The sequence below is a fragment of the Salvelinus namaycush genome, chromosome 25 (assembly GCF_016432855.1).
Source record: "Salvelinus namaycush isolate Seneca chromosome 25, SaNama_1.0, whole genome shotgun sequence".
NCBI lineage: Eukaryota > Metazoa > Chordata > Actinopteri > Salmoniformes > Salmonidae > Salvelinus > Salvelinus namaycush.
In genome coordinates, this window is record NC_052331.1 from 16,404,420 (window position 1) to 16,432,084 (window position 27,665).

At 44.6% G+C, this 27,665-nt stretch overlaps 1 protein-coding gene across 1 annotated transcript; it reads right to left on the reverse strand.

Annotated features, from left to right (window-relative positions):
* Positions 1-5,471: 5,471 nt before the first annotated feature.
* On the reverse strand, positions 5,472-27,129 carry LOC120020301 (desmoplakin-like). The gene is made up of 22 exons (XM_038963868.1): positions 27,034-27,129; positions 26,621-26,762; positions 24,815-24,940; positions 24,657-24,716; positions 24,382-24,549; positions 24,067-24,171; positions 23,714-23,809; positions 23,455-23,580; positions 22,605-22,763; positions 22,247-22,401; positions 20,654-20,780; positions 18,571-18,757; positions 18,047-18,291; positions 17,615-17,796; positions 17,260-17,398; positions 16,810-17,003; positions 14,794-14,956; positions 14,562-14,645; positions 14,279-14,386; positions 13,413-13,511; positions 12,751-13,248; positions 5,472-10,839 (listed from the first exon to the last, which is right to left on the reverse strand). The coding sequence occupies exons 1-22, from the start codon at positions 27,123-27,125 to the stop codon at positions 7,597-7,599; spliced, it is 6,498 nt and encodes a 2,165-aa protein (XP_038819796.1). The 5' UTR covers positions 27,126-27,129; the 3' UTR covers positions 5,472-7,596.
* Between the last annotated feature and the right edge of the window lie 536 nt (positions 27,130-27,665).

Here is a 27,665-nt window from a genome sequence, read left to right on the forward strand (position 1 = left end):
AACCGGTTCAGCATGTCACGGAGAACATCATTCACCAGAGCCTGGAACACGGCAGGTGAGACCAAAGGGCATGACCAGATATTCGTAGTGGCTGCTGGCCGTGTTGAAGGCGGTCTTCCAGTCGTCGCCCTCTCGTAACCGCACCAGGTGGTAGGCGTGTCGTAGATCCAGCTTGGAGAAAACAGTGGGCCCCCTAGAGCGGCTCGAAGGCCGAGGAAATGAGTGGTAGCGGATAACGGTTCTTCACAGTAACGTCATTGAGTCCCCGTTAGTCAATGCACGGACGCAGGGTCTTGTCCTTTTTCTCCACGAAGAAGAAACCTGCGCCAACGGGAGAGGAAGAGGGATGGATAAATCCTGTAGCTAGGGAGTCCCCAATGTAGGTCTCCAGAGCCTTGGTCTCTGGTCTCGGCAGAGAGTACAGACATCCCCGGGGTGGAATGTAAATCCCGCCGTCATAGGGGCAGTGCGGCGGAAGGGAAGTGGCCCGGGAATTTCTGAACACCTCCCGGAGGTCCTGGTACTCCGCGGGAATGGCGGAGACGTCCGTAGCAACTTCCGATCCCCCAGGAAGACGTCCCGGGGCAGGTTGCGCTGACTTCTGACAATTGGCAATTGCAGAACGGACTCCAGCCCATGATAGCACCCGTAGACCAGTTGATGAGGGGATTGTGTGGCTGGAGCCAGGAGAATCCCAAAACCATTGGAATCTGGGAGGACTTAATGAGCAGTAATTGAATGGCCTCGGTGTTATTCCTAGACACACATAGGTTGATGGGAGTGGTGTTATGGGTGACCTGATCAATAGAGCTCCCGTCCAGTGCTCTAACATCCACGGGAATGGAGAGGGGCTGAATGGGGATGTTCAGCTCGGAAGCCAGTGTGTCGTCCAAAAAGCTCTCATCGGCCCCAGAGTCAATGAGGACCTGGAGAGATTTGGACTGATTTCCCCACAGCAGAATGACATTTCAGGGGTGCGAGTCAGGGAAGCAGAAAAGTTCTCCATATGGCCCACCAGAGTACTCGCTTCTACCGGTGAGCCTGGTCTTTTACCGGGCAAGATGACACAAAATGACCAAAAGTCCCACAATACAGACAGCTCCTTGTGTTGATCCTGTGTTGCCGTTCTGTTGGTGACAGCCCAGCTCTGCCTAGTTGCATAGGCTTAGGAAACAGTGCCCCGACCATCTTTGGTGACTCTCGAGGAAGGTCGGGAAACCTCAGGTGCTCTCGGCAACGGGACAGTTGGGGACTTACGGGTTGACTTGAGGCGAGGTGGAATCCCTGGACGTGCGAGCGAAATCAAATTTCCTCTCCATACGTCGTTCCCACAATTGCTCATCGATGCGGATGGTCAAAGCGATGAGGGAGTCAAGATCCGTGGGTACCTCCCGAGCAGCAAGCTCGTCCTTAACCCCCACCGAGACGCCGTGCAGGAACATGTCGAACAGTGCTTTCTATTTCCAAGTACTCTCCACTCTCCGCTGCCAGAAGGTTTAGTAATGCATTATTTGCCTCGACAAGCACTCCATTTCCAGCCGGAATACCTGTATTGATACTGGTATACCTTACTGATAAAATCATATACATTTTCACTCTTTCCCATCTATCCCCTTTGCCTTCCCCTCTTTCTCCATCCCGCTCTCCCCCAATCTCTCACACTCAGTGTTTCTCTGAAGGGGAGCCTCCGGATGACTTCCGGCAGCGGGAATTGTTTGAAGTCTGTCTGGCCAATGAGAAGTGGTTGCAGTCTGTTTGACCAATGAGACCAAGGGCAGCTCCCCAGTATCGCCACCTCGTCTCACTGGAGAACAATGAAGTGCTGGGTCTAAGGGAGAGCGGTGACATGAACGAGATGGGAAGTACACTTCCAGAGATGGGTAGATGGGTCATGAGAGAAATCACAGACCTACACCAATACATGAATGCAGAAGCACATTTGGCAAAACTGCATCTGTGTGAGGTTGTGTTTTCGCAGAGATATACTATTTTTAGTTTATACACATGTACAATGACACATACTCTAACATATCTCCCCCTTTCTCTCTTTCCCCCTCTCCAGGGAGGGTAAAGACATCCCAGCAAACCGGGAACATTCCCCGAGCAGTAGCTAAGATTCCCATTAAGTTATAGTTGGGGTTTTATCTAACATTAGGATGATAACATCTCTACATTCAGAAATGTGTTTTAAATTAAATATCCTTGAAATGTTATCCTACCATTCACTACAATGTTGTGCACAATTTTTTAAAAATTTATTTCACCTTTATTTAACCAGGTAGGCCAGTTGAGAGCAAGTTGTCATTTACAACTGCGACCCGGCCAAGATAAAGCAAAGCAGTGGGACAAAAACAACAACACAGTTACACATAAACAAACGTACAGTCAATAACACAAAATAAAGAAAAAAGAATAAGAATAAAGTAGAGATACTGGAGTGCAGAAGAGCAAGAGGGTAAGTAATAATACGGGGATGAGGTAGTCAGTTGTGCTATTTACAGATTGGCTGTGTACAGGTACAGTGATCAGTAAACTGCTCAGACAGCTGATGCTTAAAGTTAGAGGGAGATATAAGACTCCAGCTTCAGAGATTTGTTTGTATAAAATATTCACCTGATGTTACAAGAACATTCCTAGAACACATTTCGTCTGTTCTTTAAAGGTTCCCAGAATGTTTCATTAGGTTGTGGGAACAGTCTGGTCTGAACATTGTGGGGACATCACAAAAGATACAGTATGTTCCCAAAACACAAAAAATGTCCAGTTGGCCTGATTATTACAATGTTTCTATTAGGTTGTAAGAAACATTCACCTGATGTTGCAAGAACATTCCCAGAACACATTGTTATGTTCTTTAAAAGTTCCTAAAACATTTCTTTAGGTTGTGGGAACTTTGTGGAGATATGACAAGGTAGGTTCCAAAAACACTAAAACTGTCCTGACATTCAGATAATGTTTGAATGTTGCAAGAATGTAGACAGAACAGCCTTTCTGAATTCTTTAAAGGTTCCTAGAACATTTAATTAAGTTATGGGAGTTGTCTGGGATGTTGAACAAATAATTTTGTGATATTAACGAAAGTTGCACAGAACATTCCCACAATGTTGCACAATGTTCCACAATTTCCAAATAAGTACGTTTTTATGACAATAATAGCATAATTGTTTTAGGTTTAACATAATATTCCATTGATGTTCATGCAAAACACATTTTACCTTGTCTTGGAGGTCCTCAGAACATTTAAAGAACGTTATATTTAAGTTTTTACCTAATATTACCACATTCTCAGCAGGCACATGTCTAGCTCCTTAAAGCAGATTTAAATACATCCCCATTATGTTTCTCTCCAGATTTAATGGAAATTTGCAGACTGTGTTGTAGGCCCACTACAGCGTGGTACAGACACCCATGGCATTTTTATTTATTTCATAGGACATTTGACCTGCTTTTAATCACATAAAAACAACAATAAAACTTTTTGAAATCACGTGGGAACAACGTTGATTCAGCCAGTTTTTGCCGAGTGAGATTTGACTCCAATAATCAACATGATCTTCAGTTTGGAATGGAAATAATTTCATCAGGTGTGTTAGTATTCGGGCTGAAGAAAAGGTTTGACACCAATCACGCCCTTGAGGGCTGGAGATTCAGATGTAATCAACAGAGTCATGCTATGTAGAACAAACATGCATCTCTGACATGCAGAATAGGGAATCATGTCAGCTCTATTTGTGGTATCTCTATCTGAAACTTTTCAGAATGTTTTTGTACTGAATATTGTACTCTCCAACCCTGTTCCTGGAGCGCTTGTAGTTTTTTTTGTTTATTTTGCTCCAACCCTATCATCGCGACTAATGTATCTAATTAACTATAAATCCGTCAAAACTACACACAGTATTATCATTGTAATGTTTACCCAACTGAACTGCTTATTTTTCTATTCATAGTTGGCATATTATCCATCATGAAGCAAATCAAGACCTACATGAAGAACGGAAGTGGTTTACAGAAATACCAATCACATGACTACACTAAATACAAATAAGAGCAAACTGCAGTACATACAGTACAGTAACTGTCGGCAACAACAGCTTTCCCAACCCCCTAAGCCAGTGTTTCCCAACTCCATCCCTCAAGTACCCCCAACAGCACACATTTGTGTTGTAGCCCCGGACAAAGCCACCTGATTCAACTCATTGAGGGCCTGATGATTAGTTGACAAGTTGAATCAGGTGTGCTTGTCTGGGGCTACAAGAAAAATGTTTGCTGTTGGCAGAGAGGAAGAGGCAAAGCGAGAGGGATAACTGGGCCCAAAATCGGTCTTCTCTAGCAGGTGGCTTTTTTTGTTTCACTCACCAAGCAAGGAGTTTTTGTATGGAAGTCAATGAGTGTCGAATTTGGTTAACAAAAAATGTAATGGCTTATTTGCTACACGTGGCTTATTTGATCGAATAGAAGTTTTGTAATGCTTAGGTTGTTACGGGTGTACAGGGAATAATCCCGGCAACTTTGAGAAAAAAACACTTTATATCGGAGTTGTGCCTGTTATTCACACATATATCTGCCATTTTATTGGCTAGAATGGTCCCACCTGATCTTGCCTTCATTTTTAAGACATTTATTGTAATTGTAAGAGCGGACACTTGAGTATCTGGTCAATATAATGGACAATCTGTGCTGTTGGGGGTAGACTTGAATTGGAAAACACTGCCCTAGGCTACGTGACATGTGGACATGGTATGGCAGAAAGCAAAGAAAGTGCATGAGTTGAAACTTGGGAGTGATATGTACATGTAATATGAGTCGTGACAATAAGTTGTAAGGACAGGTCATTTCTATAGAGTAAGTTAGTCACTTTCAGTCACCATAGAGTTTCAGAAGCACACATTTCAACCCCATTGGAGGACAGTGACTATACCTCGTATTGTGTAGTAGTACAAAGGTACATGATGATTCAATTGTTTGGCACCTGGCCTAAGGACAGTGGAATCTGGCTTACATAACAGCACTTTGTGAGTGGTGGACCTTGGTTACTGAAGGAGTGACCTGCTTAATGATTGACTCTGTCCAAACTAAAGCCAGGCATTAGCGCACACACACACTGATATTCCTGTGTTGCTGTCCTCTAAGACAACTTTCTGTTACTATATCATCTCATGAAATGACTGTGTTAATTTTCATTATATTGCTAATTTGCAGTTGTACCTTTATGTCAGTTATGATTGTGTGTGGTAAATGTACACAGTAAAAATGCTTTAGAACAGTGTGAACGGTATGGGACATGGTCTTCAACAACCCCATTGAGTTTGATAGAGCACAAGCTTCGACAAACCGTCAGTGAGTGAACCCACTATTGCAATATCATCATAGTTGAGAGCATGTTCTCCCTATTATGCTTCTTAAAGCTCCATAGACTAATGATGGACTTTAAACAATCTCTACATGACACTTACAAAAGACAGTGTTGGGAAATTAACTTTTATTTTTCAATTGTTTGGAATACAAAATATATCATTACATAAAATCTATTCAACGGGTAAATTCATAATGGTTTATTACTTGTTTTGTAATTCAGTACCATTGGACATTGTGTTGTAAGGCGTAAGTCATTGTCAAGTACATTCATTGTTACTTCAAAGGATTGCTTGAAAACCAAAATCAGATCAGCAAATGTTTGCCAGTGATTGAGTGATATTAAAGCAAAATAAGTCAGATAAATTAATATTGTAGACATTGTAGAATAGATGCTGTGAGTCAAGGACATTGAAGCAGTAAGATATTCCCTTTACATAACAACAAAACATTTGGTAAAACGTTATATATTTCAATACTACATTTATTTTCAAGTTAAAAAAAATCTAAACATTTACATGGATTTTAGATTTCATTTTAACAAACTGTTATCCATGAAATAGTTGAATATGTTCAACCTTTATACCCCCAAACCAGATTTAGCTAACAGCACAAAACATAAACTAAACACAATCAATCAATGAAAGATATACCACATCACAAATTCTACCCCATCTAACCCACTTTCCCTCTCAACCATAACAAATGTGCCACATCACATCTACCCCACACTAGAGTTGTCATTTTCAGCCCAAACCCGACCGCCGGACATGAAGTTCTGAGAATTTATTCAGGCCGGACGGGGTTCGGACTTGCCGCACTGTGTAAAAAAGTTTTTGGGACCGTGCGTGTCTTCGTGACTACTAGCGCACCTTGGCTTCTCCTACTGCTCTCTCTCTAAAAATCTCTCCCCCTCCCTCTACTAGGCTTACGTTTTATAATGATGACGAACTAGGAGGGTAGGACCGAGCGCTGCATGCGTATTTGTGTGCCAAACAGGTGTTAGATTAAAAATGGTTTAATTTCTAGATTTTTTTTTTAATTATTCAAGGCTCCCTTTGTTACTTCATTTTCAAAATAAAATGCCTGATTGTATTTAAGGCCATGAATGACTTGTATGCTGTGTAATGACATGAATGAATGACTGAGATTATATATTGATGTAAATTGCGCTAAAGCAGCTAAAACAGGACGTGCTCTCATCTCGATGGTGAATAGACTATATACGTTTACTATAGCCTACCAGGCCTGATAAGGATGATAATAATAATAATAACACTTTATTCATCATGATACCAATAGAAAATAATAGCAATCAATATTTTCAAAAGCATGTGAGTCTCGTGTTCATATTTCATAACCTCTGCAGGCTTTTGGAGTTGCCTATACAAGAGTCAAGTGCAAAATATGAACTTGATTTAGGCTACATTATTGCATGCAAAATGTTGCTGATCAGTGACAGATGAGCAAACAAATAAATGAGCTACCACCTCCACTTATTTGCCCAGCCAGAGATCAACCAATTATACAGATTCAGTGAAACAAAATAACATTGATTGATTATCAGACAAGTCACAGGGTTTAGGTTACTACGGGAGTGAAAAGCAAAATCCACTTGTTAAGCTATATAACATGCATGAGCACTCACCTCAATTTAGCTAACATTTTCCCAGCCTAATTGTAAACAAATATCCAAACGGAGATTCAGTGAAAACAAATCCCTACGCTTGTCTCAAAGCAACGCGAAGGCACTGTCCCAATCCAAACGGTGCTGAAAATATCATCAAGTTGACCACCCATGGCTATTGCTTTAAATGTATTATAGGCTAACGGTTGGATATGACTTTTGGAGTTTCCATAAGCAAAAATGTGATACAAGCCTTCAATTGCATTAGCCTATAGCCTACTTAATTCCAATATTTTTGGAATTCAGTTGATCATAACTAGGCCAAAGGTGAGTTTTCCTCTCTCCTCGCTTTTATAAGACAAGGGCTGTTTCCTCGTCTCCTCACTCCGCTGCCTACCGTTTCCGCCGCATCGTTCTCAACACCAGTTTAAATCAATATGATGTCTTCTAGAAATCTAGCTTTTTTGGGGGGTTTGGGTTCATATCATTTCTATGATGTCGGACCGGGCCTGAGCTCGTGCTTCAGCTCATTGGGCTTGGGTAAGACCAGGCTTTAATTTTCAGACCCAAAAACAACTCTACTCCACACCCTCTTTCCCTATATGTGTGTTTTAATATTAGAACTTTGAGTTGACGCTTAAGGTGTTGGAGGCAGAAGTGGTGAAGGTGCTGTAGCTGGAGGAGTAATCCACACTGCCCCTGCGGGAGCCACTCCTGGACCCGGTACGAGAGGTGGCCAGTGAGCCAGCCCTGGAGCCCGAACGGGAGCCTGGGTTGGACACGTTGTAAGGGCTGCTAATGCCCTTGCTGGACATGGAGGAAGCCTGGAGCATCTTCATGCCATTGCCTTCCTCCACCATGCAGCTGTCCATGGCCTCCTTGTAGGAGATCTTCAGCTTGGTTTTGGGGCAGGTCAGGTTCTTGGTATGGCTCCTTGTGTCCTGAAGCTTCTGTGCTCCTCTCCCATCCAGCCAGCCCCTCCGGATGGCCGCCTCAATGCTGGTTTTCTGTCCCTTGCCGGGTTCTAAAAGCCCTCCTGTCAGATACTGGAATTCCATGAACCTCGTGCCAGCCTCGTAGGGCAGCCATTTCTCCTTCATGGCCTCGACCACAGACATCTTCCTCTTAGTCTTCACATCCTCGAAGCCCATGAAGGCTTTCTGGGCTGGCTTCAGCTTGGTGGCCATGTCATCATCGATGAGACCTTGGTGGACGGCATCCTGCAGGTTAAGCCGCTGGCCATTGGTGGGGTTGATGATGCCTCCAGTACAGGCCTGGGCCTCCAAAAGCTTCTGAGCTGTAATGGCATCAACTATGCCTCTCCGTAGAGCCTCCGGGATGGTGATCTTCTCCATTGTCTCCATGTCAAAGATGGCCGCTATGGGGCTCCCTTCATCAAACTCATCTGTTGGGGAGAAGGTGATGGATATGCTGTTGAAGCGCTTGCGTACGGTGGGGGAAGAAGGGCAGGCCTGGGTGGGACTGCTGCAGGTGGCCACATCCTCCATGTTGCTGGCGGTGATTGACAGCTCGCTCAGGCTGCTCTTGCTGGTGATGAGGTCTGCGAACTGGGTCAGAGTCAGGGTTCCTAAACGATACTGATCTAGGGAGGTCTGGTCGATGATGCCGCGGTCCAGGGAGTCCTGGATGTCATACTGTGTGCCTGTCTTCCTGTCCACCACCACCATACGGGCTGAACCATCAGAAGCTCTGATGGTGATCTCCTCCCACTCACACTCCTGCTCTGAGAGATCCAGAAAGGTGTCGTAGTCGATGAGCTCCTTATGGTAGGCTTCCCTCACGGTCATCTCTTTTCCAGTGTCAGGGTCTACGATCACTACCCTCCTCTTACGGATGATGTTCTTCTGGCTGCTCTGCTGACCAATCTGCTGAGGATTGGTCTTGTCCCTCAAAGGCAGAAGAACCAGACCAGTCTTGGGGTCGGTGATACACCTCTCCTTCAGCTGCAGATAGGTCAGGTTCTCCTGGGTGTTGGGGTCAAAGAAGCCCTTGGTGTCGTCTCCTTCGTAGGTCAGGATCTCATTCATTTCCTCGTCAAAGTAGCCCCTCTTGTAGGCAATGTCTACATCGATACGGTGGCTCTCCTTGGGGTCGATGATGCCACCACTGGCGATCTGAGCCTCTAGAAGCCTGATCCCATGGCCCTTCTCAATCAGTTCCTTCTCGATGGCTTGGAAGAGGGAGATGATGTTGCCAGTGTGGGGGTCTTTGTATCCAGTGACTGCTTTCTCTGCAGACATCAGCTTGTCCTTGAACTCTTTGCCCACAAGGCCTCTCTTCCAGGCCTCCTCCACATTCATGCAGACATTGTTGATAGGGTCGATCACAAAGCCGGAGGCAGCCTGGGCTTCCAGAAGTTCCAGGGTGGTTCCTCGTCTGAGCAGACCTTCCTTCATGGCCTGGTAGATGGTCATAATCCTGTTGTTTGCCTCATCATAGATCCCCGCAATACAGGTAGAACCATGCAGGTAGTTCTTGAGCTTGTCCTCAATTTCCTTGCTGCTGAGCTTTCCCTGGTTCAGCTTTTGCACATCGGTCTCAGACAGCAGGTTGGAGTTGATCAGCTCTGTGACGGACACCTCTCCCCTGAGACCCTGCACGGTCATGGGCTTCTCTGGAACTGGAAGGAGCAGCAGGCCAGAGGCGGGCTCCATCCTACACTTCAGCCTCAGATCACTGTAGCTGATCTCCTCCTCAGTGATTGGGTCCAGATAGCAGGCAGGTTTCTTGTTCAGAGCCCTGTAGAGGTCTTCGTCGATCAGGTTGCGATCAAGCGCAAGGTCTTTGGGCAGGAACACACTCAGAACGGGGTCCAGGATGCCGCCAACGGACTCCTGAGCCTGCAGCAAACGGAGGGCTGTCTTCTTGTCCAGACGGTTTTGCTTTAGAGCCTGTCCGATGGACAGCAGCTTTCCGGTGTATGGGTCTTTGAAGCCTGTGCCGGCTGCTTCAGCTGTCATCAGGGTGTCTCTATCGTCTGTGTCCACCACCCCTCTGGAGCAGGCAGCATCAACTGACATCTTCTCGTTGAATTTGGGGTCCATGATGTGGCCGGTGGCAGCTTGGGCCTCCAGTAGCATGATGGCGCTCTCTTGGCTGAGCAGGTTCTTGGTCTTGGCTTCAGTGATGGACATCCTGCCCTGGGGGCCTCTGACCATCCCTGCAATGACACCTGTTCCCTTGAGGCTGAGCTGGATGTCCAATGCCACATCCTCCACGGTCCTCTTTCCCTTCAGCAGCTGCTCCAGGGTGGCCTTGCTGATGATGCCGCAATCACACAGCTGGTGGGCGGTGACCTTTCGGCGAACCCCATCAAACACCAGTTTGGACGGATCCACAGTGACCACTTTCTCGTCCGTCTGGGTTTGGATGCTCATGGAGTCAGGCCTCTGCTGCAGCCTCCTCAGCTCCCTTTCCAGGGAATCTCTCTTCAGGGCCAGATCCGACACTTCCTTCTGTGAGCTTTGCAGCCTGCCCTTATACCTCTCCTCCACAGTCCTCAGCTCCACCATCATTCGCTCCAAATCGCTCTTCAGGGAGAGCCTCTCCCTCTCCATCTTGTCCTTGTCTGAGTCACATTGCCTCATCTGCCCCTCCTTCAGTTCATACTGGCTCTTCCAGTATGTAAAGTCCTTGTGGATCTTGTCTCTTTCTTCCTGGAGACGCTGTTTGTTGCGGAGCTCAGTCTCAAGGGAGACCTTGACGCGGTTCAGTTCCTCTTCGTAGCGACCCTGGCGGGTCTTGTCCTGTTCCAGCTGCTTCAACTTGATCAGAAGGGTGTCCCTCTCAGACAGGATCTCAGTGTAGTGGTTCTGAGACTGCTGCACCATCATGGAGGTCTGGAAGGGAAAGAGAAAATAAGACATATTGGTCAACACACTCCCATGTTTAAAAAAACTGTATGGATAAAGACTGTATAAATCATTACACATTAAAAAAGTTACCCTCTCCCCTTATGGTAAAAATATTGAGGGAAGAAAGATGAACACTATTGTTAGCAGATTGTTAGCAAATTTCCAGCAACCAGCGAATGTATAGCCTTAATTTACTATAGATATCGTGAGTGAGTGCAGTGCAAACCATGGAAGCAGTCAGGTGGTGAACATTGGTCCTCTGAGAAAACAATTAAATTATTGATTAAATACTTATAGAATTTAGCCAGTTAGTTTAGGAATTATTAATAATTAATGAATATTTCATAGTTGAGTAATAGTTATTAATTGTTAACAACAATGAAATTGTTATTTGAGTGAACAAAAGCAAAGAAATTTTCTCATGCAAAAAAAAAAAAGAATAAGAGAAAACATTAATTAATCATGTAAATAATTTGAACTTGATCCTCCTAGTGCCAGTCATTCATGCAGAGTTGTTGGAATTAGTTGGAATTATTTGGAATTGACCCCTCAGATCAATCAAAATACCTCAAATGATTGCTTTTGGACTTTGTCTAAATCCGATTTGAGTTTTTCCCTCTCCTTGGTCATGTCCTTGATGAGCGCTTGAAGTTCCAGTGTCATCCTGCTGCTGCTCTGGAGCTGGACATGCAGGGAAGAGATCTGGGATGTGCTCTCTCCATCCACACTATCTCTGTCAAGTTTCAGTTGCTCTTTCTCCTGCTTTACTCCTCTCATTTCCTCCTCCAGCCTCAGCCTCTCCTTGGTCAGCTTCTGGGTCAGGCACTGGAGTTTCTCGATTTCTGTGGTGGCATCATTGAGCAGCCGGCTCTTCTCCTCAATGGTTTTGTAGAGGCTCTCGTTGCGGAGATTGACCTCACGGACCTTCGCATGCTCCTGTAGGAGCTGCTGTTGGAGTGCCTTTAGCTCTGCGGATACCTGACCCAGGCGATCCGTGGTAGCTGTGTGCACCCGCAGGCTCTTGTCCAGAGCCTCCTGGAGAGGTCGGAGCTCCTGCTCATACTTCCTTTCTGAGGTGGACACCTCTTCCTGCCTGGCCCGGAGGGTGTTGATGGTGGTGGTGTGTTCTCTGCAGCTCTGCGTCATCTTCTTCAGCTCAGACTCTATCCTCTTCCTGTGGGTGAACTCATCCTGGGTGGTTCTCTTCTGCTTCTCCACCTCCGCTTCCAGACTGTTCACCATGACCTGCATGTCCCGGATGCGGCTCTGAAGACTGGCGGACGTCATCTCAGCCTTGGTCCTCTCATTGGTCTGCTTTTCGAGCTCCACTCGGACCAGGTGTATCTCCAGTTCTGAGCCTTTGAGCTTGTTGATGACCTCCCGTGAGGTGGTCTTACTGGTCTGCAGTTCAGTGTAGGACTGCCTCAGCTTGGTGACCTCTATCTCTAGGGCACTCCTACTCTTGCCCTCCTCATCTAGGTTGTATGTGAGCAGGCTGATCTGCCTGCTCTTTTCCTGGCTGCTCCTGGTGGCCTCGGCCAATGCTTCTTTCTGCCTTAGCTCCTCTTCTCCTCTCTGGGTGACCAGGGTCTGGAACTGTATCTCCAGCTCTCTCCTCCTCCTCGACTCCTCCGTCCCCTTAGACCTCTGCTGGTGGGCCTCCTCCTCTGCCTTCCTCCTCATATCCTCAGTCTGAGTCACAGATAGTCTCAAACTCCTCAGCTCCTCTTCAAGATCACTCTTATCAGCTTCTAGTCTTTCACACTGCAGTTTGAGCTCGGCCATGTCCTCTTGTTTCTGCTGAGAAGCCTTGAGGATGGTGGTCTTGGTGACATGTATCTCCGACTCATAGTTTTGCTTAAGGTTACTAATCTCCTGGTTGCACTGCGTTCTTACCTTAGAGATATCCTGCTCCGCCCCGCGCCTCCTCGTGGCCTCCTCTTCCAGCTGCATCCTGAGCCTCTCCAGCTCACGCTCCTTGTCCTTCACCGCTTTCTCCAGGTCAATCTTGGACCAGTTGACCTCGTCCAGCTCCTTCTGGCGCCGGCGCACGGCTGCCTCGTACTCTTCCTGCTGGCTCGTATAGCGCTCCTCGGCCAGCCTCCTCTTCCTCTTCTCCTCATCCAGCTGGTAGGTGAGGCGGGCCAGCTTGTCACTGAGCTCAGTCAGCTGGCTGCTGGTGGTGTCCAGGCTCTCCCTGGCCACGCTGGCCTGCATGGCTGTGGTCCTCTTCACCTCCTCCATGGAGATGAGCTGTTCTTTAGACTGTGAGAGCTCTAGTTTATAGCTGGACAGGGCATCCTCTAAGGAACGGTTCTTCTCGCTGCGGTCCTGGATGTTATCCTTCAGACGCCTCAGCTCCTCCTGCAGAAGCTCGATCTTGGTGTTCCTTATCTGAGGGGGGAAAATAGAAGAGTCACAATGAGATAATAGTTGCCCTTAAAAACTAGGATCAGATTAACCTAACTCTATCATAACCAAGGAAAGTCATATCACTTCCGGAAATTAATCATTTGATTAATCACATTATTTTTATGATTCTGCCATTACGCCCTTACCTTCAGTTCCTCCATGTTTTTCAACATCTCCCCCAGGAACTTGTAATAGTCACTGGAGCGGGTCAGGAGCTCTATGTAGCGAGACTGGAGGCCAGTTGCCTAGTGGGGTACAGTTAGATTTAATAGATAAACAAGCAGTTATAGACTTAAATTAGTGTAAAAAATGATAATAGAGTAACTACTATGTACACTTAGAAAAAAGGGTTCTATGGCTGTCCCCATAGGAGCACCCTTTTTAGTTCCAGGTAGAACCCTTTTGGGTTCCATGTAGAACCCTCTGTGGAAAGGGTTTTACATTGAAGGCAAAAAATTATACCTGGAACCAAAAGGGTTCTAGCTGGAACCAAAAAGGGTTCTTCAAAGGGTTCTCCTATGGGGACAGCCGAAGAACCCTTTAAGGTTCCAGATAGCACCTTTTTTAATAGAGCCAAATAGCAAATCAATCCAAAAAACAAGGATTACCACACTGGGATTAACATCACTTTAATAGCTGTAGGGTATTATGACAGGCATTATGCCACCTCAGGCTCATGAACTCCTTTATCCACATTACCAGGGTGATTACCAGGGTGATGAAGAATGTGTTTTCTATGATGATAGTGTTTTGTATTCCTGCTTTGCATTTCATATGTGTACTTGATGTGCATCTTTGTAATTACAGGGCTCATTTGAAAAAGAAAAGAAAAAAGACCAGGCCCCGCATAAAACATAACCCCCCCCCCCCCCCCCCACACACACACACACACACACACACACATTGCTCTAAACAGCAAAACTGATCCTACTCTGAGACGCTTTATATATACGGGCCCTGAAATCTTTATAACACTGTATACTGCCCCCTGTTGGACAGTCTGGTTCATTACCTCTTCTCTGACCACAGTGGCAGGGGACTGGAGCATGGTTCTCTTAATGGGGATGTTCAGCAGGGTCTCCAGTCCAGCACTGTAGGAGGCCAGCTGCAGCTCATAGTCCTGGAATGATGTAGAACCACGTATGAACACAAGCATTTCGTTTTTATTTTATTCTACATGCTACATACAGTATGATACGGTTTTAGTTGGCGATGTGATATGCAAACTGGTAAGATACTGTTAGTGACAACCAAATTCAAGGTGTTGAGAGAGGTTGTGAAAAGTTGACATTCACCTTGATGGAGGCAGCGCAGGTGTCCGCATCCTTCTGTACATCCTCCACCTTCTCCTTCTTTCCTTTGATCTCACTGTGCAGCACCTGTCCATCAAACATACACGGCTTGTCATGAGTGTGTTCAAATCTATCAATCATACCTGAAACAACCAGTTAGTCTCTGTACTGTACAGAATTGTACGACACCATTTTGGGGGAAAAAATGGGGGGGGGTGGCTGTGCAGTGTCTTACCTTCTGTTGGTTGAGGTGCTCCATGACAGCCTGGATGTCGCTGAACTTGGCTGCCTGCAGGGTGTCCTGGCGCTGTTTAGCATTGTCTATCCACTGGTCTACCACTCCACTGCTCTGCTGGAAATGTCTTAGCTGTTTCTCCTGCTTCTCCAGGTCCCACACTCTGATTAGAGAGGGATGGAGAAAAAGGAGAGTCAGTCCCATGGTCAATTGAGTTGCTGACTACCAGCAAAAAGAAGACTATGGAATGCAAGGAGGCTGAGTGTGATGGATCCCCTACTAGTGCATAGAAGCAATTATTATGAAACATCAGAACTGGATATGAGAGTGATTTCACGGCACAGCAAATTGGCCAGTCTTACCTAGCGAGATCTTTCAGTCTAACATTTCTAGTGTTGATTCAGAAGTTAAATGAACACTCAGTGGTGTAAAAGTACTCCACTCAGTGGAGAATAAAACACTCCCATCAAAACCACAGCCATCTTTATTTTCCAGCATGCTCTGCTGCAGCTCCATTTTTTGGGATTGTTTTTAATACGTGTTTTTGCATATACATTGATTGATTAATCTTATGGTACACAAAGATAAATAATTATCTTAAATAATAAATAAATAATAAATAATAACATACATTTTAGTTAGTTAGATTTATTGCACCTGTAACTGAATTAGTTGTTCCAGTTGAAATGGTTTAGGTTGTCTCCTTTATCAAAGTTCCCAAGACTGACAAATACAAATTCAAACTGTTGGTTGTCCTAACTCTGTCCAGATTCCAATAGGAAATACATATCATTTTGCAAGCCAGCATAATGTGACTTGGAGGCCTGATGTGGTTAGTGACGGGGAAATAAAGCTTCCTGAAGCATTTAGCATTTCTGGCCAATTGTGTCGAAAATAGGTGGCACTTGCTGGACACTTACTTGTCTTCTACCGAAACCAATACCAAACCAATCAGGTGGTTGTTTGACAAAACAAAGCCTTGGACGTCATTGATCACGTGCTTCTGATAAAGTGATACAAGCATCGGCACACTGTATCAAACATTACATCACTAAATGTGGCCTGTAAACCAGTAGATTCCTAACACCACTGTGTTAGGGTAAAACATGGCCTTCAAAGTAAGGCCTTATGATATGTCATGTATTGTCATAAACAGTTACATTTTTATGATAACATACAGTAGAAACTCAATTGGTAAAGTCCACAGAACAAAGAATGTTCTAATTTAACAACCATGTCTCTGTCACTAACAAATATAGTCATGTGTGGTAACTCTACAAATCACTCAAAAAGTCAAGGCACACTGGGAAATTATAGTCCAGGCATGGCTTAGTGGCAACATGGCTTCCAATTCGTAATTTTTTGCCACCAGTGAGTGGAAGTGCCGTTCTAGGGAGTTTTTCCTAGACACCATGCTTCTATAGCTGCATTGCTTGCTGTTTAGGGTTTTAGTTTAGTTTTCTGCTTATGTAAAAAGGGCTTTATAAACACATTCAATTGATTGATTGAAGTATTGTACCGTTTGTGGTCTATGGTTATGTTAATTTAAGTTGGAGAATGTCTACTGCCAGTTTTGAAGTCTATAAATGCTCACAAGAGCATGTTGCAGTAAAGACTAGTAAATATTATATTATTTCCTTAACCCAACACTGAATGACCTAGTCAAGAGATACAGATCTCTTGCTGTGATGGTTAAAAATAGTATGAGGTGTTATTGCATAACACCATTGGTACAAACTATATACACTTCCTAGTGTTAAAAATACTATATATGGTGTTATTGCATAACACTGCAAGTGTTAATTACCTAACATCAGCACTAAGCTTATCAGCACATCAGCACTAAGCACTGTGTTCATTTAACACTCTAAAGTGTGGACCCGTATAGACACTGGGCCAGTGTTAAATTGAACACTGTTAGTGTTGATTTAACACTGGAGAATTTGCTGTGTGTGTTTAGAAGAGTTTGTAAGAGTGTATGTGAGAAGTGTATGTTAGAGATCTAAGTGCCCTCACCTGCTGTCAATCTGGGTCTGGATGCGTCGCCAGCGGTCAGACATCTGACCCACCAGGTCAGCGTACTTGGACAGGTCCACATCACACTTGTGGAAAGAGGCTGAGATCTGACTGTTCACGTGCACTGCATTGACCAGGTCACTCTCCATGGCCTTCAGCAAGTCTCTCTTATGTTCCAGTTCAGACTTCATTTGCTGTAGGGGCAGACAACAGAAAAAACAGACATCAGGAAAAACACTGACACTCTTCTAGTTGAAATACACTCCCCTTTGCAATGCCATCACCGACATGGCCATTGTGCAGCAGACCACACAACAACCCAGAAGCATCATATATTTGTTTATATTAGGCCGTTCAGAGTCTAACGGTCCCAGCACTCCATAATGTACGCACTAAACATGGATTGAAAGGTATGAATTGACAGCAGTTGTAACTGATGGTTTATCTGACCTTGAGGGTGGATCTGTAGTGCTCCACCTCGTTGAGATCCAGGGAGGTGGTCTCCTTCTCAGTCAGACGGGCCTCGTGGACCTTGATGACATCCTCAGCCTGGAGGAGGCTCTGGAGCAAGTTCCGCAGATATGACAGTCTACACAGGGAAAGCAGACCCACGCACCATGTTACAACACCATCTCAACAAACGACATTTCAACAGTGAAACATGAAACAACACCACAACAAACTATAACCATTTCACACAGGTGACACATACCCCCAACAAACCTTTGCTAACCAGTACGTTTCCGCAACCATTTCTTAACATAGGAAGAAGACTAGAAGGTAGGAGCTCCTGTGAGAGCCGTACCTCTGGAGGTAGGCAGAGGATAGTCCCTGCAGATCTCCCAGTTTCTGGTTGAGCAGGTCCAGCTCTTTCTTGAGGAACTTGGCCTGCTCTGAGTCTGCTGCTGTCCCTTCCAGCTGCCTGAGGACCCTCTCCCTTAGCCTCAGGTACTCATCACGCACCCCGTCCAGATCATGGTGTATGCCCTGAGAACCAGGATCAAGGGTTAGTCCATCATGTATAATAGGTTGCGTTTAGGATTATCAAGATTATTCAAAGAGAAATACACAATTGGATAGGATTGACCACACAGGTTCCCTTCATTGCTATCGCCTATCCAGTCATGTTATCTCAGATACTACATTAAAGACAGGAGGAAGAAATGCAAAGATTGTAAAACATTTCACAGGCCCATTTTCTCTATTGAATGTCTCTGTTGTTGATGTAGTTGCATACCTCCAGCTTTAGGAGACGCTGTGAGCACTCCTGCACACTGTTCTCCCCCAGGGGCACATGGAGGTGGTGGCTAAGGCCGGACTCGGCCAGCTCCAGCCTGCGTCTGAGGGCGTGGAGGTCACTAAGCAGGGTCAGGCTGAGGGTAGAGCCCTGCAAGGTATTGGTCGTCTCCGCCTTAATGGGCGGCTCATGCTGGACCACCTGCTTGACCACCTCCTGCTTGACCACCTCCACTTTGGATTGATCTGTGAAATGAAATGGAACCAATTTGAATTTAGTGGCATCAAATCCAGTAGCATAACATATTAATGTAGTAACCTATGTCCAAGATAATCCGAGTGATTTCTTGGCAAACATCTGTAGCAATTGGGGTCACAGTGTCCTATTTCAATGATTAAATTCATTCTCTTAAGCTCCCTGACTCTACGATTTCTATTGAACTGATGTAGTTTTCAGTGTAGACAGGGAAGGCGTTCAGCCATCTAAGAAGCTCCACTGGGTAGACAAGGTGCCCTAGGACTCACTGTATGTAGGCAGCCCTATGACCAGTGTGTCGTAGTGGGTCTGGGCTCCAGCATACTGGCCCTCCATCTTCTTCTTCTCATCCTCTCCAAACATCTCGGAACCATGGCTGTTACGGAGGAACTCCTGGTAGTGAGTCTCCAGACTCTTTATGATGTTCCGGTACTCCTCAGGACGCAACTGGGACAGCTAGGAGAGAGCGTGACAGAGAGGAAGGAAGAGTGAGATGTACAACTACTGTGGGATAAGAAGACTACTCTTAAAGACCACCAAGGGGAGAGAGAACGCTTATTAAACATATACAGTTGAAGTCGGAAGTTTAAATACACTTATGTTGGAGTCATTAAAACTTGTTTTTCAACCACTCCACAAATTTCTTGTTAACAAACAACAGTTTTGGCAAGTCGGTTAGGACATCTACTTTGTGCATGACACAAGTCATTTTTCCAACAATTGTTTACAGACAGATTATTTCACTTATAATTCACTGTATCACAATTCCAGTGGGTCAGAAGTTTACATACACTAAGTTTACTGTGCCTTTAAACAGCTTGGAAAATTCCAGAAATTGACCTCATAGCTTTAGTAGCTTCTGATAGGCTAATTGACATCATTTAAGTCAATTGGAGGTGTACCTGTGGATATATTTCAAGGCCTATCTTCAAACTCAGTGCCTCTTTGCGTGACATCATGGGAAAATTAAAATAAATCAGCCAAGACCTCAGAAAAAAAATGTAGACCTCCACAAAACTGGTTCATCCTTGGGAGCAATTTCCAAATGCCTGAAGGTACCACGTTCATCTGTGCAAACAATAGAACGCAAGTATAAACACCATGGGACCATGCAGCCGTCATACTCAGGAAGGAGACGCGTTCTGTCTCCTAGAGATGAACGGACTTTGGTGTGAAAAGTGCAAATCAATCCCAGAACAACAGCACCTTGTGAAGAAGCTGGTGGAAAAGGGTACAAAAGTATCTATATCCACAGTAAAACAAGTCTTATATCGACATAACCTGAAAGGCCACTCAGCAAGGAAGAAGCCACAGCTCCAAAACCGCCATAAAAAAGCCAGACTACGGTTTGCAACTGCACATGGGGACAAAGATCTAACTTTTTGGAGAAATGTCCTCTGGTCTGATTAAACAAAAATATAACGTTTTGGCCATAATGACCATCGTTAAACTTGGTGCACTTCACAAAATAGATGGCATCATGAGGAAGGGATATTATGTGGATATATTAAAGCAACATCTCAAGACATCAGTCAGGAAGTTAAAGCTTGGCCGTAAATGGGTCTTCCAAATGGACAATGACCCCAAGCATACTTCCAAAGTTGTGGAAAAATGACTTAAGGACAACAAAGTCAATGTATTGAAGTGGCCATCACAAAGCCCTGACCTCAATCCTATAGAACATTTGTGGGCAGAACTGAAAAAGTGTGTGCGAGCTAGGAGGCCTACAAACCTGACTCCGTTACACCAGCTCTGTCAGGAGGAATGGGCCAAAATTCACCCAACTTATTGTGGGAAGCTTGTGGAAGGCTACCCGAAACGTTTGACCCAAGTTAAACAATTTAAAGGCAATGCTACCAAAAACTGAGTGTATGTAAACTTCAGACCCACTGGGAATGTGATGAAAGAAAGAAAAGCTGAAATAAATCATTCTCTCTACTACTATTCTGACATTTCACATTCTTAAAATAAAGTGGTGATCCTAACTGACATAAGACAGGGGATTTTTACTAGGATTAAATGTCAGGAATTGTGAGTAACTGAGTTTAAATGTATTTGGCTAAGGTGTATGTAAACTTCCGACTTCAACTGTACTTACTTCTTGTTGTGGATGAAAAATATTGAGATGTTAGTTAAACAATAACGTATAAATAAGACCAACACTTGACATTTCTAAAACACAAGTTAATAGATCTTATCTCCAAATGGTAATGTAGGATATTTGCTTCCTAAAACCTTTGTTCCGTGTTCATATTGTGAGTACAGTACTATTGTATTATGTGACAGATGCTGTATAGTACATATAGCAGATGCGGGCCGCTGTGTAAGTGGTAGTCTTGTGTAAGGCCTTACCATGGTGAGGGTGAGAGAGTTAATGTGGTTGATGTCTTTAACACAGTACTGCCAGGAGATGAGGCTCTTGATGTTGATGTAGAGCTGATTCCAGATGCCCATGATGGCCTCGTAGTACTGCTCATTCCTGCAATACACAACATAGGATCAGTTACTAATCAATGATCTGTTTGTGTCATAATAGTAGGAAGTCAGTTGATGTAGTCTGACACCAGCTGTTACGGATACAGGTATCCTGTGTGTGTATCCTGTGTGTGTGTGTGTATCCTGTGTGTGTATTTCTTTTCTCTCCTTCTCCCCTCACAGGTGGCAATCATCATTCCCCAATCAGTCGCTTATCAGAAGACACACCTCCTCCTGTTTCCATTACCCAATCACATCCCCTTTCCCTTGGTTTAAAAACCCTGTCAGTTGTTCTCTCTGGAGCTCGATCTCTCTGTCATGCAATCTCTCTCTAGATCTCTTGTGTTATGCAGCTACATGTCACTTTGTCTGTTATCCTGTGAGTATTGTTTTGTTATGGTGTTTGACTGTTTGTTTGATGGTGGGAAAAGGGGGTACCAAGACAAGTCGCTCATGGGCATACACTACCCGTAGGAATACTTTGTCTAAGAACACTAGTTAGAACTGGGTGGACCACCCACTGTATTTTTGGTTAGTTAGGTAGCTGTTGTTGAAGTAGGCTAGTCTAGCTTAGGGGTGTTTTTAGATATTTGTTTCTTTCCTTGGGTCCAGCTCAGCCCCTTTTCCTGCCCCCCCCCCCCCCCCCCCTTACTGTGTGTTTACCAAATAAACCATGAGTGTTTGACGGTAATTTAGTTGTCTGTGTTTTTTTCGTTCTCACTGTTACGTTTTCACTATTATACTTTGCATGAGTTATGTTACGGGTCTCGTTACCATCCCCCCCTAGACTGCCGGGCCGAAGGGATTCGTAACAAGGACAGAGCCAGATGTTACCTAGAATCCCTAATGAAACCACAGCAGCAGTAGGGTCCATATCTGAGGTGACCATATCTGGGGTAATAACATGTTCTTCTGAGGATTTTGAAGTGGTTAGAACACTTATTGGAAAAGTTCCTTCCTGAGCAGAAACTGATATTGTTATATATACAGGTATCCTGTGTGTGTGTATCCTGTGTGTGTATTTCTTTTCTCCACTCACAGGTGGCAATCATCATTCCCCAATCAGTCACCAATCAATCAGAAGACACACCTCCTCATGTTTCCATTACCCAATCACATCCCCTTTCCCTTGGTTTAAAAACCCATTCGGTTCTCTCTGAGTCTGGATCTCTCTCTCCCTCTCTCTTTGTATGCAGAGATCTCTCTTTTGTTTTTGCAATGACATTTCAACGACAGTACTCTAGTTGTCTGTGGTTTTTGTTCTCACTGTTACGTTTTCACTGTTATACTTTGCATGAGTTATGTTACGGGTCTCGATACCATCCCCCCTAGACTGTCGGGCCGAAGGGATTCGTAACACCAGCTTTAATGAGCTTTTAATATGTATTGTAATGTCATTTTTATGGCAGAGTTATTGAAATGGCAGTAATGTCAGAGAGCCAGACAGCGTGGACGTTGAGGGAGTCTTACTTGTTGGCCAGTCCGATGCTGAGGGGGTTGGGAGGGGGGATGAGGAGGCACACAGATGGGATCAGCATGTCCAGACCTCCAGGACCCGTCACGTGCCACTTACTGCGCTGGGTGTTGTCCGTCAGGATGCCCTCGTCCCCCTTGAAGATCCCTTTCTGATGGACACAAAGAACGCATGCAAACAGTGTAGACTCACTATTGCTCCAGTTCTTCTCTGCAAATATTGTACGTGTGTGTTGGTAGTGGTAGTATACAAGCATATACACAAGAATGTGCATGTGCTACATAAGATCATGGGTTAACAATTTAGAATTAGTGTTTTTTTTCTTATCTGTTTGTGTGTGTGTGTCTGTCTGACCTGGTCTTGCTTGAAGTCACACAGGGCCTGTACTATAACAGGACTAGGACTACTACTCTTCTCCTCAGGGTTACGTGGTCTCAGCCTCACGATGCTCTTGGACTTGTTGACCAGGTTTTTGACCTGCCTCTTATTCTCCATGATCGTCTCCTTCTCTCTCTGGGGAAAAAAACACATGTCATTTAAAGGTCACGGAAACAGGTCCTATAGTTATCCCTAAAGCTACTAGTTCTCCCACTGAAATAATTCCCAATTAGTTTTATATCTGCAACTTTTTCACCAACAATAATTCAGTTACATATCAATCATGTCTTGGGATACATGAACCACCCTAAACAATTGCAATATAACTGTATGTCATATGCATTCTGTTGCGCACATTTTTTTAAACAAGCCAGAGCGGTTTGCCTTGCTAACATATGAGGGAAGGAGTTACCCTCAACAACACACAGATATCGGATCTTCATTTGAGCCATTTTGCAACAGCAGGAAATAGTCCTTCAGCAACAGGAAATGTGGATTATAATTAATGGACATTTTTGTAGGGTTTGACACATTTTTAGTTTGGAAAAATCAAGTCTGAAATTTCTAAGTGAAAATTACAAACTTCAGAAGCCTTTTTAAACCTCAAATACACTGAACGTTTTACATTTACTGGATTGCAAGTAAATTTACCTGCAACAGGGGGATCAACTTAAGATCCTGCATCTGTATGAGTAGTAAGGAGGGTTGTCTAATATATATAGCAAAAATGCTCACTTCATGTCCATCATACTCATGTCAACTATTTGTTGATATTATGTGTGAGATCCTATAGAAACATTCCCAGGTGTCAGTCAATTTTAGGTACCTCAAGGTTCTTGAGGAGCTCAGTGAGGTTCTCCAGAGATGTTCCTTTATCACAGGTGAACTTCTTACGGATGTTCTCATGTTCCTTCTGTAGCTTGCTGTAGGTCTCATTGGCCTCCTTGAAGAACTAAAGTGGAGCGGGAAGTTTAGTAAAAATTACCTATGGTAGCTTTTAAGCAGCATCCCTTGTGTGTGTGTGTCTGTGCATGCATGTCTGTGCACACGTCTGTGTTTATGGAAGTATGCACTTGTGTGTTCACCTGACTGTAGGCAGCGTTCTCCTTCAGGTGGACATGAATACACTTGGTGATCTGGAGGAGCCAACTCCACTGGGTCTGCAGAGTGTCCATGTAGGCCTAGGGATCAAACACCGCCTTTTAGCTAGCAGCACCTCCATAAATAGTGAAAAACAAACTGATATTTCCACTTCACTACTTATGGGAGGCTAAGGGTAGGGTTGCATAATGCCGGTAACTTTCCCCAAATTCCCAGGTTTTCCTGTGTTTACACGTCTGATTCCAGGAATCTTCCAACCTGAATTTCTAGAAAACCTGTGGATTTTGGGAACGTTGGGGAAATGTTCAACCCTAGCTAAGGGTAAAGTGACTCTCACCTCGATCTTGTCTGAGGCTGGGTGATTGTTCTTCAGGAGGCCATCGACTTTTTGCTTCAGTTTGTTTAGCTCCTTCTCCTTTACCTCCAGGGCACTCATCAGTTTCTGGAAAGAGACAGTGCGAGGACCTTCAAAAAGGCTACTACTGTATAGGAATCTAGGCGTGTCTACTCATGGTTACCAGTGCAAGGACTTTGATATCCGTTGTTCCCATGTTAGTTTGTAAATAGATAGCAAAGTGAAAACGAAACTAGGAAGTGTAACATGAGACTAATGAGTGTTCAGAATAGATATCATGTCAGTGTAAAGCCTTACGGAGTAGCTTTCCTGTTTCTTGGGGATGTAGACATCAATGTTATTGTCTCCCCAGTTGAACACCAGCTCCTCCTCCTCTCTCTCGTTGACCCACATGATGGCCCTGGAGATCTCGTCGATGATGTTCTGCAGCTCTCTCAGCTGGCCCGTACGAGCAAATGACATTTTCTGACAGAGGAGAAGAGTTCAATGTTAATACACTAATCATAACTCTGAAGAAATGAATGATCAAATAATTGTATTTTGTTCAATTGATTGTTAATATGGACTCATACCTGAAGACTGTCCCATTCTTGCTGCAGGGAATGGAGGCCACCCTTGTCATCATTTTGGGCCTGAGTAAAGACACATGCGATCAGTAGGGTCTATGTGAACCATGTGACCTGACCAGGGGGAACTCTGGGCCCTAGTTAGTCAACTCAACAGTACGTACCAGCTCATCTCTGGCGCGTTCCACCTCTTGGCTCCTCTGTATAGAGCTGTGGAACTTGTTCTGGCTCAGAATCTGTTGCTCGATGGTGGCTGCGTCCTCACCCCACGGAGACGTCTCGATCAGACGCTGCATACAGACAGACACACAGGAGAGATACAGCTTACTTTACCACAACGACACTGCGAAACAGCATGCCACCAAAAGCTTCATTACATTATTATTACTGAATAACAACTTCTAAGCTTCAGGATTCATTCAAAAAAGTACAATTTGGTGTCATTTAGTTAGCAATTCTATTGAATATTTCCATATAAGCTGTAGGACAGTGACAACGTGCTACTGAAACCACATCTGTTTGTATGGAAGCCTAAATAAATGTGTTTCTTAACTCTATCCTAGATGGTAGTAAATAATAAGTAACTGTTCCCACTGTCAGTGTGTCTGGCATAGGCAGGAAACTATTCCACCTATTCCCCCTGTAGAGTTCACTTCACTCCACTCATCTTTGATAAGAAAAAGGGTGAGTGCTGTACTCAGTAGAAACTAACCACCCCACCACCCCCAGACAGTTTCTACAGAACTGCACTCTCCCTTTTTCTTCTCTCTCTTCTTCCTTTTGTTTTCTTTCCCCACCCTTTTTTATGCATTCATGTTTGTAAGTTGGTATGCACAAATGTCTATTTGGTGAGCTACACTGTCGCAGTGAATAAAGAGGTAGGAGAGGGATATGTGGGTGGGGTGAGAGGGTATGTGACGGCTCAAATAGGGTCACGACAGAGAAACGTTTTATTGTTGCCGTTTCACTGTTGCCAATACTTTTATCAACTTGACTTGCTAAAGAGAAGGAGAGAATGTACACAACACAACACGCAGAGACAAAGTCAGAAGGACAAACATCTGGGAAAGAAGAACATCTGAGAACAAGGGATGAGATAATGATAGGTAAAGGGTGAGACGGGGATGGATTATTTTATTGAACCTTTATTTAACTAGGCAAATTCTTATTTACAACGACGGTAGGAACAGTGGGTTAACTGCCTTGTTCATGGTCAGCCTAAATAAATGTGTTTCTTAACTCTATCCTCTAGATGGTAGTAAATAATAATTAACTGTTGTCAGCTCGGGGATTTGATCCACCAACCTTTCAGTTAGTGGCCCAACGCTCTAACCACTAGCCTACCTACCGCCCCAAATAGGGAGTGGTGTGTGTGTGTGACTGAGCAGATTAGTTGGAAGCAAGGCGTGCAGGGTGTGTTCGCATAGGCATGTAAGTCATCAGTCTAACAGTCATGTTCCACAACACTGTGTGTCAGTAGTGAGTGTTAGATTTCACATTCCTCTCCTTCTTTTGCCCTTTTTTCACTCTCTACTGCTCAATCTCTCTCTCTCTCTCTCTGGTATGTGTTCTCTCCCCCTTGTTTGTCGTTTCTCTTTCATCACTCTCCCTCTCTCTCTCTGAACCCTCCCCCCTTCACTCTCTGTCTGTCCCCACCCTCTCTCTCTCTCTTTCTGAGCAGCTTATGTTTTTGCATCGTGGTGGTTTGAGTTTCAGCAGGCCAGAATCTGCGATAAGATTGGTGTCATGCTCCAACCTCCCTGCACACACACACACACACACGCACACACACTCAAACTATCTATCCTACTGCTCTAAACCGGTTTGGAGCTTCGAGAGAAGGATGGCATATTGTCTAGGGGGTGAGTTCCAGAGTGATGCAGTCATCTATTTCACCCTTTGCAATCACCTTGAGGGGAATCGGTAGATAAATTATGCAGGTTTAATTGCAGGTTTTCTAGCTTTAATACCTTCTGTTGGCCGATCCAAGACATGGCATCAGTGTAGGTCCTCCCCCTCTCCTCCCAGCCAATGCTGCCCCTGCTCTTCCTCTGGGTCGAGCCACTGATGGAGGAGGTGATCCCACTCTGCATGTTCTGGAGATGCTGTATGCTGTAGGGAGGGTGAGACAGCAAATGTCAGACATGAAAGATAAGAGTGGATTCGTCACATCTGTATTTGAGCACAAATGTGAATGCAAACATATATGCAAATTTTATGTATCAAACACACACAAACACTCTCTCTCTCTCTCTCTCTCTTTCACACACACAAACACTCTCTCTCTCTCTCTCTCTCTCTCTCTCTATCACACACACAAACACATGAGCACACTCACTAGCTTTCTCTTTCTCTGTCTCGCCATCTCTTTCTCTGTCCTTACCTCTTGATGATGTTGTCTTTGGGTTGTTTCATGTGCTGCAGCTCCATGGCACATCCCTTCAGCTGGTCTATAGCCTCAGAAGACATACTCATCAGCTTGTCCACCTCCCCCGCTGGACCACCCTGGGGGAGGACAATCATATGTTCAGTACAACAATACACACACAGTCAACACAGTACTGTCAACACACCCACACTGTCCACAAGACTGCCCAGTAAGCTACTATGTCAACATGGTAAACACACCAAAACAGCCATTAAGACAACCGCCTAACACCTGAACACGGCAATACAGTACACACCAGTGGAGGCTTCTGAGGGGAGGACGGCTCATAATAATGGCTGGAACGAAACTACATCAAACACATGGAAACCATCCCACTTAATCCGCTCCAGCCATTACCACGAGCCCATCCTCCCTAATTAAGGTGCCACCAACCTGCTGTGGTACACACTACACCAGCGTTCCCCAAACTCTGCCCTCCGGACCCCAAATGGAGCACCTTTTTTTCTCTTCTTCCCTAGCACTACACAGCTGATCCAAATAATCAACTAATCATCAAGCTTTGATCATCTGAATCAGCTGTGTAGTTTTTCATTTTTTTAAATAATTGAACCTTTATTTAACTAGAC